This window comes from Diplotaxodon limnothrissa, linkage group LG22 (assembly GCF_057381915.1).
Source record: "Diplotaxodon limnothrissa isolate DT_005_m linkage group LG22, D_limnothrissa_male_GT1.1, whole genome shotgun sequence".
NCBI classification, from domain to species: Eukaryota; Metazoa; Chordata; class Actinopteri; order Cichliformes; family Cichlidae; genus Diplotaxodon; species Diplotaxodon limnothrissa.
Genome location: NC_140616.1, coordinates 22,385,548 through 22,402,846, shown reverse-complemented (window position 1 = coordinate 22,402,846; position 17,299 = coordinate 22,385,548). Strand labels below are relative to the sequence as shown.

The 17,299-nt window shown below is 42.3% G+C and overlaps 1 protein-coding gene across 2 annotated transcripts; it reads left to right on the top strand.

The window, feature by feature from the left end:
* The first annotated feature begins 132 nt into the window (after positions 1-132).
* On the top strand, positions 133-16,574 carry smap2 (small ArfGAP2). Of its 2 annotated transcripts, none has more exons than XM_085346119.1 (9): positions 133-238; positions 11,433-11,566; positions 12,733-12,897; positions 13,049-13,108; positions 13,787-13,844; positions 14,080-14,237; positions 14,331-14,511; positions 14,613-15,052; positions 15,131-16,574. In XM_085346119.1, the coding sequence occupies exons 1-9, from the start codon at positions 133-135 to the stop codon at positions 15,254-15,256; spliced, it is 1,428 nt and encodes a 475-aa protein (XP_085202245.1). In that variant the 3' UTR covers positions 15,257-16,574. The 2 variants fall into 2 exon arrangements, with proteins under 2 accessions (XP_085202245.1, XP_085202244.1); XM_085346118.1 differs by having other exon boundaries at positions 14,610-15,052.
* Positions 16,575-17,299: the final 725 nt, after the last annotated feature.

Here is a 17,299-nt window from a genome sequence, read left to right as displayed (position 1 = left end):
GAAGAGGGACGGCGGAGCAGATCGCCCGTGCTCACACTTTCCTTTTTTTTTTTTTTTGTTAAGGGCTCGTTTGGCAATAGCCGGCACAGACCGCAGGAACTGTTGTGTTGGTGGTGGTGGTGGTGGAGGAGGATGATGACGGGCAAATCTGTGAAAGACGTTGACAGATACCAGGCTGTCCTCAACTCTTTACTGGCGCTGGAGGAGAACAAATACTGCGCTGACTGTGAATCGAAAGGTAGGTGATTTCCATCAGGGTCATGTTTCCCCGGGTTTTGTGCCCGAGGCGCGCGCCCGGCGCTTGAATCGACCCTCTTTGATCGTTTACTACGCTGGAAAAAAAAATGCTGCACTGCATTCATCATCCCTCGGCCAATTGCATTGTACTATGGTGCAAAGACGTGGAGCCACATCCTTACACGGCTGGAGCATGGCATGCAGTTACATCATGCCAAGCTACCTCAAGTAATAGGATCTAAAAAGGGTTTAAAGGGTGAGAACTGCGTGGCGGGATGAAGTGAGAAAATGCGCTCATTAGTGAAAATGACTCCAGCTATCGCCGCTCAGAGATGGAGTTGAAGGCACCTGTGCTGACTTTGAGTCACCCTGAACACGCTGTTCTTGCAGACTGGGAGCAGGCAGTGAAACCCAACTCTTAACAAAGAGGCACTGCAATGTTCTTACAACACTGAGCTGCAATTCTCAGTGATTACCTATATAGCAAGGAGACTTATTGAGTTGCTTGATTGTAGTGGAGCCAGGCTGTCTTTTTATACACTGAATCACCATAATCAGACTGTCAGGTGTTCTGTGTGTTCATTTGTGTGTAGCCTCAAGGAGGCCTTGAACCTTTATTTTTGCCATAGGGGTGGGTAAACACTGGTGTTTTGGTCGCAAATACACTCAGTCAGAGTCTTGAGTCAACAAACAGACTATTCAAAGGTTGCTCTTTATTTGGTTTTCGGATGAGCCATCAACAAGTTGATGAGGCCGTGGGGCTGTTTCCTTATGTTAGTTAAAGAGCTCTTGCATATTTTTCTGGAAAAGGAATGTTTTTGTTTACATGCATGTTGTGTGGGCCTTGTGGGTGGATTCTGTAGAGCATACAGCCGGTGTTGGGCTTATCGAGATCAACATCACTGACTCTAAATGTTTGAAAGGAAGCGCTGTGTGTACACAAATCACTGTAACGCAGGAGGACACCCTTGGTAAATACAAACTTTGAGAATGATATGTGTAGACAGACCCCAGTTTAAAATGGGAGTATTCACTATATATGCGAAAGTTACTGACCACTTGGCAAACATTAAAGGCAACCATCAGAAGATGGGCACACTGGGGTCATAAAGGGATGGACATGCTCAGGAACAGCACTCTAGTAGGCTGTGGTGATTTAAACGATGCTTAGTTGGTATGAAAATATTCCCCACGCAGGATGGATCCATGCTTTCATGTTGTTTCTAGCAAACTCTGACCCTAACATCCAAATATTGCAGTAGAGATCTCGATTCATCAGACTGGGCAACATTTTTACGTCTTCTGTTGTCCATGTGTGGTGAGCTTGTATGAATTGTAGCCTCAGTTTCCTGTTCTCAGCTGACAGGATTTACACCCAGTATGATCTTCTGTGGTTTGAAGTACATTTGCTTCAAAGTTTGTTGTGCCTTCAGAGATGCTGTTCTGTATACCTTGGTTGTAACGAGTGATTCTTTGTGTTTCAACATTAAATCTGTCTGGCCATTCTCCTCAAACCTCCAACATCAACAAGGTATTTTCAGGCAGAGAATTTATGGTCAATCTTCTGTTTACAAGGGGCAACCAATCAGATTTGGCTTGTCTCAGACATAGGAAGATCTAAATGAAGATAAATAAGGATTATTCTGAACTCTGATTCATGCAAAGCTACTTTAGCAGAGTCCAAGACTAAAAACACAGACTTAGTAGTGAGCATATTAGTATCCTTTTTTTTTATAATAATACCGAATTCTATGCAAAGTTTTGCCTTAATAAAAAAATCTAACATCTATAGGCTAAACTGTATAGTCAGCTAAGTCTATACAAGTTCAAGTGTGTAATTAAAGCTTTAGAAAAAATCAGTTCCAGCTGTCAAGTCAGTACAGCACATCATCTGTCCTGGGAGGATGTTAATACTGTATCTAATTTGTGATAGACATTTTTTTCCTTTTAAAACACATTTGTACATTACTTTAGTAAGATGACATGTGACCACAAGGTCTTAGTTGTATTTAAACTGAATAAGTCACCAGATCTATGAATACAACAACGCAGGGTTTTGTTAATGTTCCTATTGCCTTTGGGTGCTCTTTTAAACAAGATATTTAGAAGTGATGCTGTTCGCCTTCAGGCAAACACACTCGTGACTGCTCAGTGGACAGTTTGAAAACAGCACAGTATGATTGGGCTCCTGCAGCTTATTTACATACTGTTTGAAGGCTCGGACGCAGACTTCAGAAGCACAGAGAATAAATGATATCTTAGAAGATTATATTTGCATATGTGATGCTAATACGATGCTAATTTTATGACTTTTTACTCCCAAATCAGGCACATGTGGAGAGAGAAAGGGTATTTAAGTTAGCTACACAAGTTTGATTACTACTACGTTTCTCCTTTTTCTTGCATATTAAAATCATGGTCACAAAGGCTCTCTTGGTGTGAACTCTTTAGATTTTCAATGTAAGAGCTCGACATCCCTGCCAACCACACCCACACACACGAACAAAAACATGTTTTCTGTCAAGATTTCACACATTACAAAATCTTTGTACAATTTGCTAAAAGGGTGTCCACACAGGAAGGCTCTTGCAGCAATGTGACGAGCAGTGACCGTGGGATGACAGTAAAAATTTGAATTGTGGTCACAACAGGAAAAATAACCACTGGCGAGTAAGGGAATTAACCACCAATGGGTTTAAAGAAAATGACTGACATGTGACTGTGTGATTCATGAGTACACCCTGGACAGGTTGCCAGATCTTATTATTTTTGATTTTTAAAATATAATGTTTTGTTCCAAAATAAAAAATTTTCCAGTAAATATGAATACAGTTTTAAAGAACAGCAAATATTATTTTGTTATAAAAAGCTTTTATTTTGAAAGGTTACAAAGTCCTGGCTGACTCTGTGATCTGAGCTGATGCTCAGAGAGTGTTTTTTACCTCTTTGCTGAGTAGTGCATTTCTCAAAACTGTAAGTACAGATTCCAGACTACACACTCGAGTCGTGCACAGCCGCACAAGTGCACACCTCAAGCACATTAGTGCCCTCCCCTGCCCTCTCTCTCTTATCAGGTTTTCTTTTTTCTTTTTGGCCATATGGCTCGTGATGGGGTTTGGTCTAATCTTGTTTGCACCTGATTGCCGTTGCACGTTCATCACCTACCTCTCTCCCTCCCTCCCTCCCTCTCTCAGGATGATCAGAGAGGAAGTGGTGTGGTGTATGGAGCCAAGAACGTGTTTATTCCAGCGAATGCAAACACACAACAGCAGCACTCTCAGACATTCCCCTGTCTATTATATACTGCGCCGCTTAACAATATCTCTTTTTCCGACTGTAGATTACTGCCTGTGCGCCGCAAACTTCCTGTCTCTGTCTGTTTCTCTGGGCTGAATGACTTTGTGTGCTATTTGTTTATTTATTTCTACCACTTCCTCATAAAGTCACACCCCTCCAGTAAATCCTTAATACTGCCAGGAAATAATAAAGAGACAGGGGGAGAGGCAGAGGGTTAGGCAGGGTGCTTAATGTAGTCAACACTTCAACCTCTGGCTTCAGTCTCAAGGGGCTGTGTACATGTGCGTGCATGTGTGTGCATGTGTGTTTGAATGAGCATAAAAGCATGTCTCCCTTATTGTCTCTATTGTACTTGTGTTTACTCATGCTGGGCCCTGGTTGCTGTGGTGATATCACCTGATGATGCCAGGCTGTCTACCTCTACCATGAGCTCTCAGTCCCCTCCTCCCCTCGGACCCTTTTTAATCTCATCCAATGAGAAGTCAGCAGAGATTTCCATTCAGAGAAGAAGGTTATTGGACGTGTGTGTCGGTGTGTGTTTGTTTGCGCGTGTGTCCTTGGCTGGCACAAAGTACAGAGCCTCAGTACCAGAGAGAGGGTGGCACCGTGCTACATTGCTGTGCGCACAACTCTCTAATACACAGCGATGGCCAGATTAAGCTGCAAAGGGCTTTGGGACAAATAAGCTGCTGGGTCCCTTTTTAACAACCCTGATCCTGCTTTTACACCTGCAAATCGTATCACTGCGCAGGAGGACACACGTGTCTCGTGCTAGTGACAGCGTGACAGGATGTAAACATTAAGGGAGTCCTTCCTCAGCTGAGCTGTAATGTTGTCAGCTGCATGCTTCCTTACCAAGAAAAGGACTCATACCAGAAACTGCTCACCGTAGTGTTTTGGAGTAAATGGGTCACGATTTCTGGAAAAAGATGCTACTGTTGAGTTAGTAAGCAGTTTTTAACCATGTATTTCCATTATAATGAAAAGAAGGCACAGCTAACATCACCAAAACTAGTTAACTTTATTAACACAGAATATCAAAACAGAGGAAAAACCCATACATTTGCTTTTGGTGTGAACTATCCCTTTAAGAATGCTGAATATGTAAGCGCCAGCTTAGCAATCGCTAAGCAATAGTGGGAAGGAAAAAGTGTCGTTTTAGCAGGAAGAAACCATGTTTCTCAGGTCTTTGTCTGAATTTCTACGAACATTATTGCTAAGGATTGTCTTATTGCATTGGAGTCACACTGGGTTAAATATGTACACTTGGGTTTTAAGGGGTATTTATTATTTTCTTCTTTTTTTTTTTCTTTTTTTTTTTTTTGGGTTGTATGGAAGCCCCAAACGCAATTTCATTGTTCTTGACAATGACAATAAATAAATAAATACTAAATACTAAAACCTCCGGCACAACCAGGCTCAAGGAGCTGCAGCCATCTGCCATGACTGGCTGGGGGTGAGAGGATGGAGACACAGGACAAAAGATACACTGTGGAGGAGAGCCAGAGATTAATGATTAAATGCAAAGTGGTGTATAAACACCGAACGAGTGACAAGAAAATCAGTCTGAGGCTGAGCTGGGCTCTTAGAGAGTTCTTGTACATTGAAACTTTGGCCATTTTTAACATGAGCACTGACCACTGTAACAATTTATAGGATAAAACATAAAGATATTGCCCCTCCGTAAGACTATCCTAAACACGACTTTTCTCGTGGCCCCTGAGTTGCCCGTTTGGACTGATTGGTGATTCAGCCTTATACAACCATGTAGGAAAAACACACAAAAGTATAATAAGGTCACACGTCAGTCTGCTGGGGTTTTTTTATCTGTGAATTGGCCGCACAGGAAGCAGACAAAATGTCAGGAGCAGCTTAAAGAGAGCAGTTATTAAAAACCTAAAAATCATATAGCTGTGAGCTCCTCAAAGGTAAGTTATGTCACATGAATTGTGCTGTTACTGTTTCACCGGGTGATAAATTGGTTCTAAGGATGCGTTTTAGTTCTATAGATAGTGGTTATCTTAGTGTAGGGGATTGCTCTAATAGCTAAGCAAATAACACAGATGACTACTCAGCACAATAACCTTATAACATTTCAGGGGATAAAAACAATATGTGGGCAATAAGATTAAAAAAGACATAAAAGCAGGACTAAAAATTTGGACTACCTTACTCATCTTTTTATATGTAACACTGTTCGACCTCAATTACTCACCTGCAGGATCACAGTCATGATGTTTGCATGGTAACACAGATGGTGGGTGTGCCTTTTGTAAATTATCAATAGGTTCCATCTGCTTGGTTCAGATTGGGTCACTGGGTGGCTCCAGGGTATCTGGATTGGTTTAGATGCTAATGGGCTAGAGAGTAAGGGACAAAGGGGTGTATGCATGAGTGTGTGTTTTGTGTGGCGGCGGAGCAGGGCATGGGATCCGCTGATGGCTGAGATGCTCCGTGGGATTAACTGGGTACATGCAGAGAGCACCATTTATCCTTGTGGGATGTAGGCTAATGGACCATATGTACCTGCTCATGAACAAGTGTGTATGTGTGTGAGAGTCGGTGGACCAGTGTATTTGTGTAACGTGTGCACCTGTGTGTTTGTAACTGTAAGGATTCAGACAGGGTTTTTAACAGAGATGTGTTTAAGATGAGAAGTTAATGACTAAGTCGCCAGAAATGGTATGGAAAAGCATTCAAATACGTGTGTGTAAATGACAGCGAAGTTCATTACAGATCTCTGTGTGCGCTCTCTGCTCGTCATACCCCCGTTACACCCCAGCAGGACGTCTAAAGTCCACCATTTGATGACTATAAAAATCCCCTCCTGCTTGTCTCTGTTTTTGGCTCTCGCTGTGGCTCTGCCTTCTCCACCCCTAATGTGCTTCAGCCTGCGTGTTTCACAACCATGACCACAGCCATTTTTTTTATTTAATTATTTATTTAGTTTTGCCAGGGTGATTCATCAGTTGTCTCTGCTTTTGGATGCTTTTCCGTGTAAAAACTGAGAAAGGGACTTATTAGTCAGACCTGGAGAATTTAATTAGACCTTTAAATGATGTTGGCATTTGCTCTTTTGATCACATCAAGAAAAGAGGACATGTATTCACTGCTGCTGGTGAACGGTGGAGCAGTCTACACTCACTGTGATGCCAGCCACAAAGAAAAAGTGATTCATAGGGATCGTTGGTTCAATCTTTTCTTCCCTTTTTAGACGTCTCCTCCACCTACTTCCTTGTATATCTGTTCAAAGCACCTGTAGGTGTGCAGTGCTGCCGGACAGACGCACTGCATATGGGTTCTTACTCAAGCATAGCATTGATTGGAACAAGAGAAGGCTGCTTCTCTGTGGTGTGCAGGTGTGATCTGCCTTAAATGTAGCCTTCATCTGTGTGCTCTTTCTGCTCCCCCGGCTCACCGGATCAGCGCACTCGGGTGCACACCTGAGGACCATGACTCCAAACATTCATAATACCCAGCTGGAAGCAGATTAAATCTTCGCATGAGGGGAGAAAAATAACAGGCAGTGTATGGAAAAAGGACTCTGAAGCCATGCTAGCAGCTCAGTTGAACTGTATAACAGCGCTTTTAGCTAAGTGCTAACGTCAAGATGCTAACAGTGACGGTGCTGATTTTTACTGGGTATGTTTATCGGTTTAGCATGTAAAGGCTGATTTGGACTTTTGTGGTGAATCTTTGTAGAGCCTATGACCTACATACAGTGGCTTGCAAACGTATTCGGCCCCCTTGAACTTTTCCACATTTTGTCACATTACAGCCACAAACATGAATCAGTTTTATCGGAATTCCACATGAAAGACCAACACAAAGTGGTGTACACGTGAGAAGTGGAACAAAAATCATACATGATTCCAAACATTTTTTACAAATAAATAACTGAAAAGTGGGGTGTGCGTGATTATTCAGCCCCCTGAGTCAATACCTTGTAGAACCACCTTTTGCTGCAATTACAGCTGCCAGTCTTTTAGGGTATGTCACTACCAGCTTTGCACATCTAGAGACTGAAATCCTTGCCCATTCTTCTTTGCAAAAGGCCAACTTTGTGCGGTGCATGACTAATAGTTGCCCTATGGACAGATTCCCCCACCTGAGCTGTAGATCTCTGCAGCTCGTCCAGAGTCACCATGGGCCTCTTGGCTGCATTTCTGATTAGCGCTCTCCTTGTTCGGCCTGTGAGTTTAGGTGGACGGCCTTGTCTTGGTAGGTTTACAGTTGTGCCATACTCCTTTCATTTCTGAATGATGGCTTGAACAGTGCTCCGTGGGACGTTCAAGGCTTGGGAAATCTTTCTGTAGCCTAAGCCTGCTTCAAATTTCTCAATAACTTTATCCCTGACCTGTCTGGTGTCTAGATCCAATCGGGAATCTGTGGCAAGATCTGAAAACTGCTGTTCACAAACGCTGTCCATCTAATCTGACTGAGCTGGAGCTGTTTTGCAAAGAAGAATGGGCAAGGATTTCAGTCTCTAGATGTGCAAAGCTGGTAGAGACAGACCCTAAAAGACTGGCAGCTGTAATTGCAGCAAAAGGTGGTTCTACAAAGTATTGACTCAGAGGGCTGAGTAATTACGCACACCCCACTTTGCAGTTATTTATTTGTAAAAAATGTTTGGAATCATGTATGATTTTCGTTCCACTTCTCACGTGTACACCACTTTGTATTGGTCTTTCACGTGGAATTCCAATAAAATTGATTCATGTTTGTGGCTGTAATGTGACAAAATGTGGAAAAGTTCAAGGGGGCCGAATACTTTTGCAAGCCACTGTAAGTGGCCAACACTGTTACTAGTATTCATGCTTGTGCATGGTGCATTATGTGTTATTAATTATTTTGAATGCTGTACCAGCCATGACAGAAACATATTTCTCCGTTCCCTCATGTCCACTCCAGTAGTTTGTTACGGCGTTTGTTACATCTTAGGGTTTCAGAGGGGTGTGCGGTTTTGAGTTGTGTTACAGTGTAACACAGAAGTAAGCGAGGACAAGTGTTCCCTAATTGACAATAAATAGAAATTACAGCTGAATTTTAGTGTAATTCCGTTAATCAAGAAAGAAAAGGTGTGAGGTTGTTCACTGTCAATTACTAGTGGACATGCATGCTCCAGTCACATAGGTGGCTGGCTACCTCCCTTAAGCAGGGGTTGGGAATTAATTTTCCCAAGGGGCGACATGAGAAACTGGGACTGTTGTAAAGGGCCACACCAATAAACTTCTTCTTTTGGCTGCTCAAAGTGGGTTCTGTTTACTAAGGACCCACCAACTTTGAGTTACTTGAACAGAATATTGTCATTTTACACATTATGACTTCCTGATCAAACCTGACTAATTTATCAATGTTTACATTGCATATCATCCAGGTAAGTAAATCCCCAAAAGTTGATTCTGTTCATCTGGACGTAGCGTTTTCAGCGGGAGAAACGTTTGGTCACTCATCCAAGTGACTTCTTCAGTCTCAGCTGACTGCAGGTTTCCCCAATCTTATAAACCGTACATTTGCAAAATCACTGAAACCAGCCCACTGAAGGAACAATGGGCTGGGAGGGCACCTTCATCATAATTATGCAAATTCTCATGACCATTGATCAACAACCACTGATCAAAGCTCATTGATCAAAGACAATTGATCCATGGCCGTGAGTACCATTCACAGAGTTGGGGAATGGCTGGAATCACAGCATTGTAAGATGGCGAAAGATGTAACCTTAGGCCCCCTCCTCGATTCAGAGATGGTCTTTCCCTTTTCGTATGACTCTGCGCTCACACCAGCGTTCCTCCCTGTCCAGGATGTGTACATCCTTATCATTGAAAGAGTGTCCACTGGCCTGTAGGTGTCTATAAGATTGGGGAAACCTGCAGTCAGCTGAGACTGAAGAAGTCACTTGGATGAGTGATGAAACGTTTCTCCCACTGAAAACGCTACGTCCAGATGACAGAATCAACTTTTGGGGATTTACATTGCATAGTTTGTCTACCAGACGGCACTCTACAGCTTCCCTGCTGGCAACATAACAACCAAACAACCATCCGAGGAGAGTCAGACAAACGAGGCCAAATGAGTAAACAAAGAGTTACACGTAACAGATGTTAGGGAAATCTATGTTTTGTGTGTCTAAAGGGACAAAATACAAACGTATAGTGGTTGGGCTCTGCCTGTTAAAGCAAAGTTAAGCTATTGTAACGCATGCCATAATTTCGAAGACATTTCAGCTAAAAGCACAGACATCAGCCTCATAATGATGACTGAGAAGAGGTCAGGTCAGCTATGATTCATCTTCTGAACATCAGGAGCACCTAAACTATGTTTCATGACAGCTGATCTAATTGTTATTATAGACTCGCCTATTTTTTTGTAGAGACATCAGTCAAAACTGTGCATTGCTATAAAAAAAAAAAAAGGAGAAACTTTTCAATATGCAAATGGAAAAAGCATTCCCACAAATCGCAGAAAACATGAGGGCAGAAAATAAACAGAAAGGAAGAAATGGAACTGGTGTGAAAGAGATATAAGCAGACAAAGGAGAACATGAGGGAGGCAGCCGTAGTGAGAAAGATAAGAAATGGCGGCTAGAGCACAGAGGGAGCATTAGAATAAGAGATGAGAAGGACAAACTAATTCCAGTGTTCAGGGACTTCAACACTATTGACAGCGTCTCTGTCTTTCTCTGTGTCTGTGTCGGCGTGTACAGTGGCTAAGCAGGCTTTGCAGAGTAATTCTACTATTATTAGCCAGTAGACAGCTAATGCTGCAGCTAGACAGTGAGGAAGACCAGTGCACATGGTGTTTTTTGCATTTGTGATTCGCAGTTTAAAAAGATGGAGAAAACTGAAAACTAACTCTTAATAGTGCAAACAGAATTCTAGTAGGATTCAAGAAGGAGCCTATTCATTGCAGTGTTTTTCTCAGAGGAAAAGAGGAAGGCGCTGCATGTTTTTCCCTTCTCAAACTCGACTTCCCCTTTCATTTGCATAGAATGGCCTTTTCTTAAGCTCTGCACAATGCCTTTATCTGCCAGAAGAGGAGAAATCCAAATCGAAAAGCTGCTCTTCCCCCTAGTGGCGTGAAGGCCACAGTGCACGGACCTGTGGCAGCAGGGTTGCAGGGACTCACAGCAGAGATGGTTTGGAGAAGTGGAGGCAGAGAGTCGCAGAAAGAGATGGAGGCAAGGAAAGAGGAGGAGGGAGATATGGTAAAGATGTAAGAACAGCACAAATATTATCTTTGAAGCTGAGTGCAGTCCCCAAAGAGGATGGTTGCATATCTTGAGCAAAAATAAATAAATAACGATCTCATCTATGATGTTTTTATTTCTTTTATGTTCTGAATATAGAAGAAAGATTTGCAAGCATGCTTTTAAGCTAAAACATATGCAGCATAAGCAATAAACAGGTCTCCACAAAATCTGAGTGGATCCATACGTTTGGCTCAGATCACAGTGCTCCCACACACACAGGCTCTTGATCAAATGAGTAATCATCCCTGCAGGTATCCAGGCCCTGAGTGTGTGTGATTGCTTGTGTGTGTGAGGTGCGTGTTTGTGGGACTTTGTACTCCTCCTCTCGCCTCTCAGTTATGTAGGCTAACTCTCGTATTGGATCCTGTTATGTGTTAGGCCACCGCATGACTTACACAGGATTAGATGTGCTCCCTGCTGAGTTCAGACTCATAATTGAGGTTTCAGACTTGTCTCTTTATAATTGGTCTAAAATTAATTGTTTTTTTCCCTCATGTTTCTCTAGTCTACTCACTTAGCCCTCTTTCTTGTTTAACCTAAATCTCTTTTATACGTTTAGCTTGGCTTATCACCACCTCCTTGCATCGCTCCTCTGCGAAGACTCTCTCCTCTCCTCTAAATTTCATTCCCCCCGTTGCTCTTCCAGGTCCACGATGGGCATCCTGGAATTTGGGCATCTTCATCTGTATCCGCTGTGCTGGTATCCATCGAAACCTGGGGGTTCACATCTCCAAGGTCAAGTCTGTCAACCTGGATCAGTGGACGCAGGAGCAAGTCCAGGTCAGTGGTCTTCACTATGAAAGTTTCATAACCACTAAAAAACCCAAAAGCTTTTAAATATTGGGTTAAATATTTTGAACTGTCCCTGATTATTAAACGCTATAAATGTTGGCTTTCTTATTTGTTTTTTGGTTGTCTGTTTGTTTTTCAAGTTTCTCCAATTAGCTTAACTGACACTAGCCTGGCTCAAATTTCCTTGTATGGTCATTTCAGACTAGAAGGTGGCTTACAAGGCATGGGTTCTGTTTGTGGAAGCCAAGTGAGGGGCATCCAATCAGAAGAAGGTTGTCTATTAAGGAGTGGCACATTAAAGAGACAGCTTATTTCAGATAGAGGATAAACTAAGGGGATGTATTATGACCCAGTAAAACATGTGTAATGGGGGGCGGGGCGGGGGGCGGTATACTGTGGATATAATCCAAATCACAATCAATCAATTAGCTTAGCATAAGATCGAGAAAAACCACTACTGTTCACTTTTAAACTGGTTACTTAAAAGTTGAAGTAAATAAGATTATTGTGTTAATCAGTGAGTTTGTTTTAAAATGGTCAGACATGTTTGGCTGACTCTGTTTTGAGTCTTTATGGTAAAGCAACACAAATGAAATGTGCTGGTTATATCTTTAGATTTTTAAGTTAAATTTTAAAATAGGTGGTATTGTTCATTGCATAAGACTGTTAACAAGAAAACACCTGTTTTCCCAAAATTCTAAGCTGTTGCTTCTTTTGTGAAAATCTTTCAGAAAGTAAAACCTTTAAATAAAATAGATTTCCATGCAATATAGAGATGGATAGAAAATAAACAACAATATAATTTTTTGTAATTTAGTAATTTTATTCTATGTATATATGCTTATTTTATCTGGTAGTTGGTATTTTCACATACAGTATAACTGACGATTTTCCACCTCCGAGTAGCCTCTTTCTCTTTAGTATGCAGCTCATCTCGTCTGGTCTGATAGACAAGACAGTCAGCGTGATGCTTCTCAGTGTGAGGGGATTTCTTTGGTCAGCACTTTTTCTTTAGTTCTCTACAGCTCTCACTGTAAGAATCCTGCTTTTTCATATAACCGCACTTTAACAAGGACACCTTGGATATTGCATTTGAACATTACTAGATTTCTTTGCAATGTGTCAGTTATTTTGTTCTCCGTTGGTATCCCCAGTGTGTTCAAGAGATGGGAAATGCCAAGGCCAAACGGCTCTACGAGGCTTTTTTACCCGAGTGCTTCCAGCGTCCCGAGACAGACCAGGCTGCCGAGATCTTTATTAGGGACAAATACGAAAAGAAGAAATACATGGATAAAGTCATTGACATCCAGATGCTCAGGGTGAGTCCACACAAACAGATCCACGTGTTTGTTCTTGTGTCTCCAGCAGAATCTGCAGAACAGGTTTGGAGAGTGAATTTCTCTTACTTTCCTGCTACCCTCGACCAACCTTGAGTGTCGTCAAACAAAACCACTTCTTTTCTTTGTGCAGAAAGAAAAGAGTTGTGACAACATCCCAAAGGAGCCAGTTGTATTTGAGAAGATGAAATTGGTAGGTGCATCATTCCATGTTCATATCATAGACCAGAGATTCCATTCTGGCCTTTGTTATCTTGGTTTTGTTTATTATATTGTTAAGTTGCTAAATTGATTTAAAAAAAAAATCAAGAGGCAACCAAAGTCTAATGCAGTAGTAGTCAATCGTCGCAACCACACTCCCTGTCTTCAAGCCTGAACAAGATTTTTAAAAAAAGGTCCAAAGCTAACCCCCAACCGGTTGCCAGAGATGGTTGCCCCTCCCTGAGCCTGGTTCTACCAGAGGTTTCTTCCTGTTAAAAGGGAGTTTTTCCTTGTCTGATTTTTGGGGTTTTCTCTGTATTTTTGTAAACTCTGTACCTTACAAAACAAAACAACTTGAGTCAACTGTTGTGATTTGATGCTATATAAATAAAATTGAATTGAAGTGATATAAACATTTTAGCATCTGGACAGATGATGCATATTGTAGAACATTCTTGTTAAACTTAATTATCAAATACAGGTCATCCCTGTATTTGAAAAGGCGTCAACAAAAGGCAGAGAAAAGCTGGTAACTTTTATTGTGGTGACTTGAATGGAACAGTCATGTTATACCACTAGTGAGTGTGAAGAGTAAAAGAATCGGCAGACAGACTCATTCGCCAGTGCAGAATTGTTGCATTAATTACACTGATTTTCTCTGTTGTGACAGAAAAAGGACGTCAGCCCAAAGACAGATTCCCAGTCTGTCACAGACCTGCTTGGACTAGGTATTCTGCCTTATGCACCTGCACGCATGCGCTTACACTAACACAGAGTCCAAAATATTAGCACACCAGGAAACTGCTGTCTTAATATAGAACTGCTTTATGTTGCAAGTCTGCACCTAAAAAGCAAATAAACATGCCAGGCATCTATTTTAGGACAGAAAGCTGAATCTTAATTAGATGAGCTGCTTTGAACGTGGATACCTGAAACGGTTGTTATCATCATTACCTCTATTAGATGCCCCAGCTCCAAGCCCTGTGGTGTCTAATGGTGGAGGATGTGTTCCAGACAGTAATGAGAGCCCAGTGGTGTCTAACGCAGCCCTTGCACACTCTGCCCTGGATCTCTTCAGCTCCCTTGCAGCCCCCTCCCCTGCTTCCTCTACAAAAAGCACGGTAGTAGACAACACACTGTACATGCTATAAGCTGCTGAGTTTTTATTTGCGTACATTCAGACAGACTTTCATCTTTGCCTTGTGTCTGTCCAGTCTGTTTCCAGCACCATGCCTCAGAGCAGAGTGACTGCCTCAGTGCCTGAGAATCTGAGCTTGTTCTTAGACGCAGCACCCAAAGCAGAGGAGGGCACTGTCAAGAAACTATCCAAGGACTCCATTCTTTCCCTGTACGCCTCCACTCCCTCGGTACATGCCAGCAGTATGGCTGCACATGGTAAGAGTTTATAAGATTTCTGTCAGATGTGGTCCAGATCTGGATGTTGACACGGTGATAGTCTGCTCATCGTTATTGGTGTCTGTGATTGCTCTCAGCAGGCTTGTACATGAACCAAATGGGATATCCAACACACCCGTATGGTCCATACCATTCTTTAGCCCAGGCGGGGGGAATGGGAGGCACTATGATGACATCACAGATGGCCATGATGGGGCAGCAACAGAGCGGGGTGATGGCAGTGCCACAAAACAGCATGATTGGAATTCAGCAGAACTGCATGATGGGGCAGCAGAATGGCTTAATGGGCGCTCAGGGTGTCACGGCTCAGCCTAGCGGCGTTGTGCCGTCGCCCTACATGACAGGAATGATGGGACAGCAGCAAACTGGAATGATGGTACAGCAGCAGAACAGCATTATAGGACAGCAACAAAGTGGGATGATGGGGCAGCAGCAGCAGGTTGGGGGTTTGCCCGCATTACCCCAGCAGCAGACTTACGGAGTCCAGCAAGCCCAGCAGCTACAGTGGAACATCAGTCAGGTGTGTGTTTGTTTTTTGGGGTTTTGAAAGTTGTGAGAGGAGTGGATCCGTTGCTAAAGTTCATTTTGTGCCCTTCAGATGACTCAGCACATGGCCGGCATGAATCTTTACAACACCAGCGGTATGATGGGATACAGTGGTCAACAAATGGGAGGTTCAGCAGCTCCAAGTTCGGCACACATGACAGCGCACGTGTGGAAATGAGCTTGTCTATCTGAGATTCGATGGAGCGCCAACGACCCACAAAAGGAGAAGAGAAACGATGTGGATCAGACTCTCCATTAAACATTTTCTGATGCAAGGGAGGAGGAGGAGGAGACTGAGGTGGAGAAGAAGAAGAAGGTTTGAGAAACCACTACTACCTCTCTCTCTCCTCTCTGGCCGCGCTTCCTCTTGCCGTCTCATGCATAGCCATGTTCTGCAGATTTCCATGTTTGCCTTCAGGACCTTTTCATATGACGACTACGACAAGGCGGTTCTGAGGCCACTGGTTAGGACTCCAGAGCTTTCTTTCTGCCCAGCCTTTATGAGAGAGAGCTTGTGTGCAGAAACATTATGAGGGTATCAAGCAGCTGCAGAATTGCACTGTTTCATATTTAATCAGATGGCACTGGGGTTGGCATTGGGGTTAGCCTAGCTTTAAAAGCTCAAATAGACCAAGATATATAATCTGGCAACCTAAATAGGTGGCTCATACTTTACGCCCTACATTACCAGTATTTACCCAACTGATGGGGCGACATTTAGTGATGATATATACAGTGGCCCTGAGAGGTCAAACACACTGCTGCCTAATAAAACACCAGCAAAAATGAAAAATGGTGCAAAATCACACAAAAAATAATTGAAGTTCAATAAAACCCAATGGAAATGGAAAGAAAAACACTGGAGAAGCTAACAGAAAAAAACCAAACAAAACACAACAAAAATGTTTTTGGCTAACAGCTAACAGTAAACGGCTAACAGCAACCATGTACCTACAGTGTCCATTGTGTTTTGTCAGAATTTTTTTTTCTATGTCCGTTATGTTTTAATCAACTTCTGTGGTGCTTTTGCAAAATGTTAATGTTTTGCTGGTGTTTTCTACAGTTGCAGTGCATGTGACCTCTCAGGGCCACCGTAGACATAGCTACATTTTAACAGCAGCCATATTTGCAAAGTGTAGCAGCTACAACTTTATTCAGCCAATTTCAAGTTCGAGATTTAGAGCTTTTCAAAAGTATATTTTCACATAAGTGAGATGAGCTGCTGCTAATTCACTTAATAATCATTAAAAAATATAAAAGCTAGGCTAGCCTAATAGTCCCTTCATGCTGCATGCAGAAGACAAATACGCATAACCATTTTTAGCCACATATATCTAGAAATTCTACTCATCTAACAATATTTAATTCAAGCAACAAATCCTACCTACACAGCCCGTAATATTGATGTCTTCATCTGAATATCTAGAGGGCTTCTTTTAGAATCTTTAATCTTCAAATGTCAAAAGTCCAAAACCATATTTTGGGAGACCAAAGATCAACACTAGCTTTACTGTAAGTGGACAGTATTCCTGTATGCTTTTTCCTGTTCAACCACTTAACTAGTGATTAATAGAAAAAAAAACAGCAATTCAGCAGTCCAGCATCACTGTCTTCACTGTGCTGTTCTTTCACCAAGGGTAGGACACTTAAAAAAATAAAAAATAAAAAAAGAAGAAGAAAGAAATAATTTTGCATGCAGTGTCATCAGCGCCCGCACACCTCCAGTTAAGAATCTGCCTGGTGCATTAGTGGCCTCAAATAACGTTGAATGTCTGTAAATAGGAGGTGAACAGAGAAGTGGGAGTAGAAACGGAAAACTTCAAGGTGAAGGTCAGCCGGGTTTCAGATGTTTCCACTGAATTGCATGAAAAGAATGTGTATCTAGCTCTGATTGTATGTACTGTACTGTATGTTTGTTAAGATTTGCGAATGTGTCTCTCTGAATGTTTCTCCCTCTGACAAAGTCTTTGATAAAGACTGACAAAAAAACAATAAAAAAATGGGTAAAACATGTGCTCTGAATGTGATCTCGGTTGACTCGTTTGATCGCGCGCACTTGTGTTTCGATGTGTTTTTGTTTTTTATATATTCCTCGTCTAGAAACGTGCACCTTGTGTCTCTCGAACGTCTGTGCTCGATGGCATCCTGTGGGTTTCCAGTTTTGCTGTAACGGCCTCACCTTTACGTTGGGGGCAAACAGTGAGCTGTTGTTTTGTTTTTT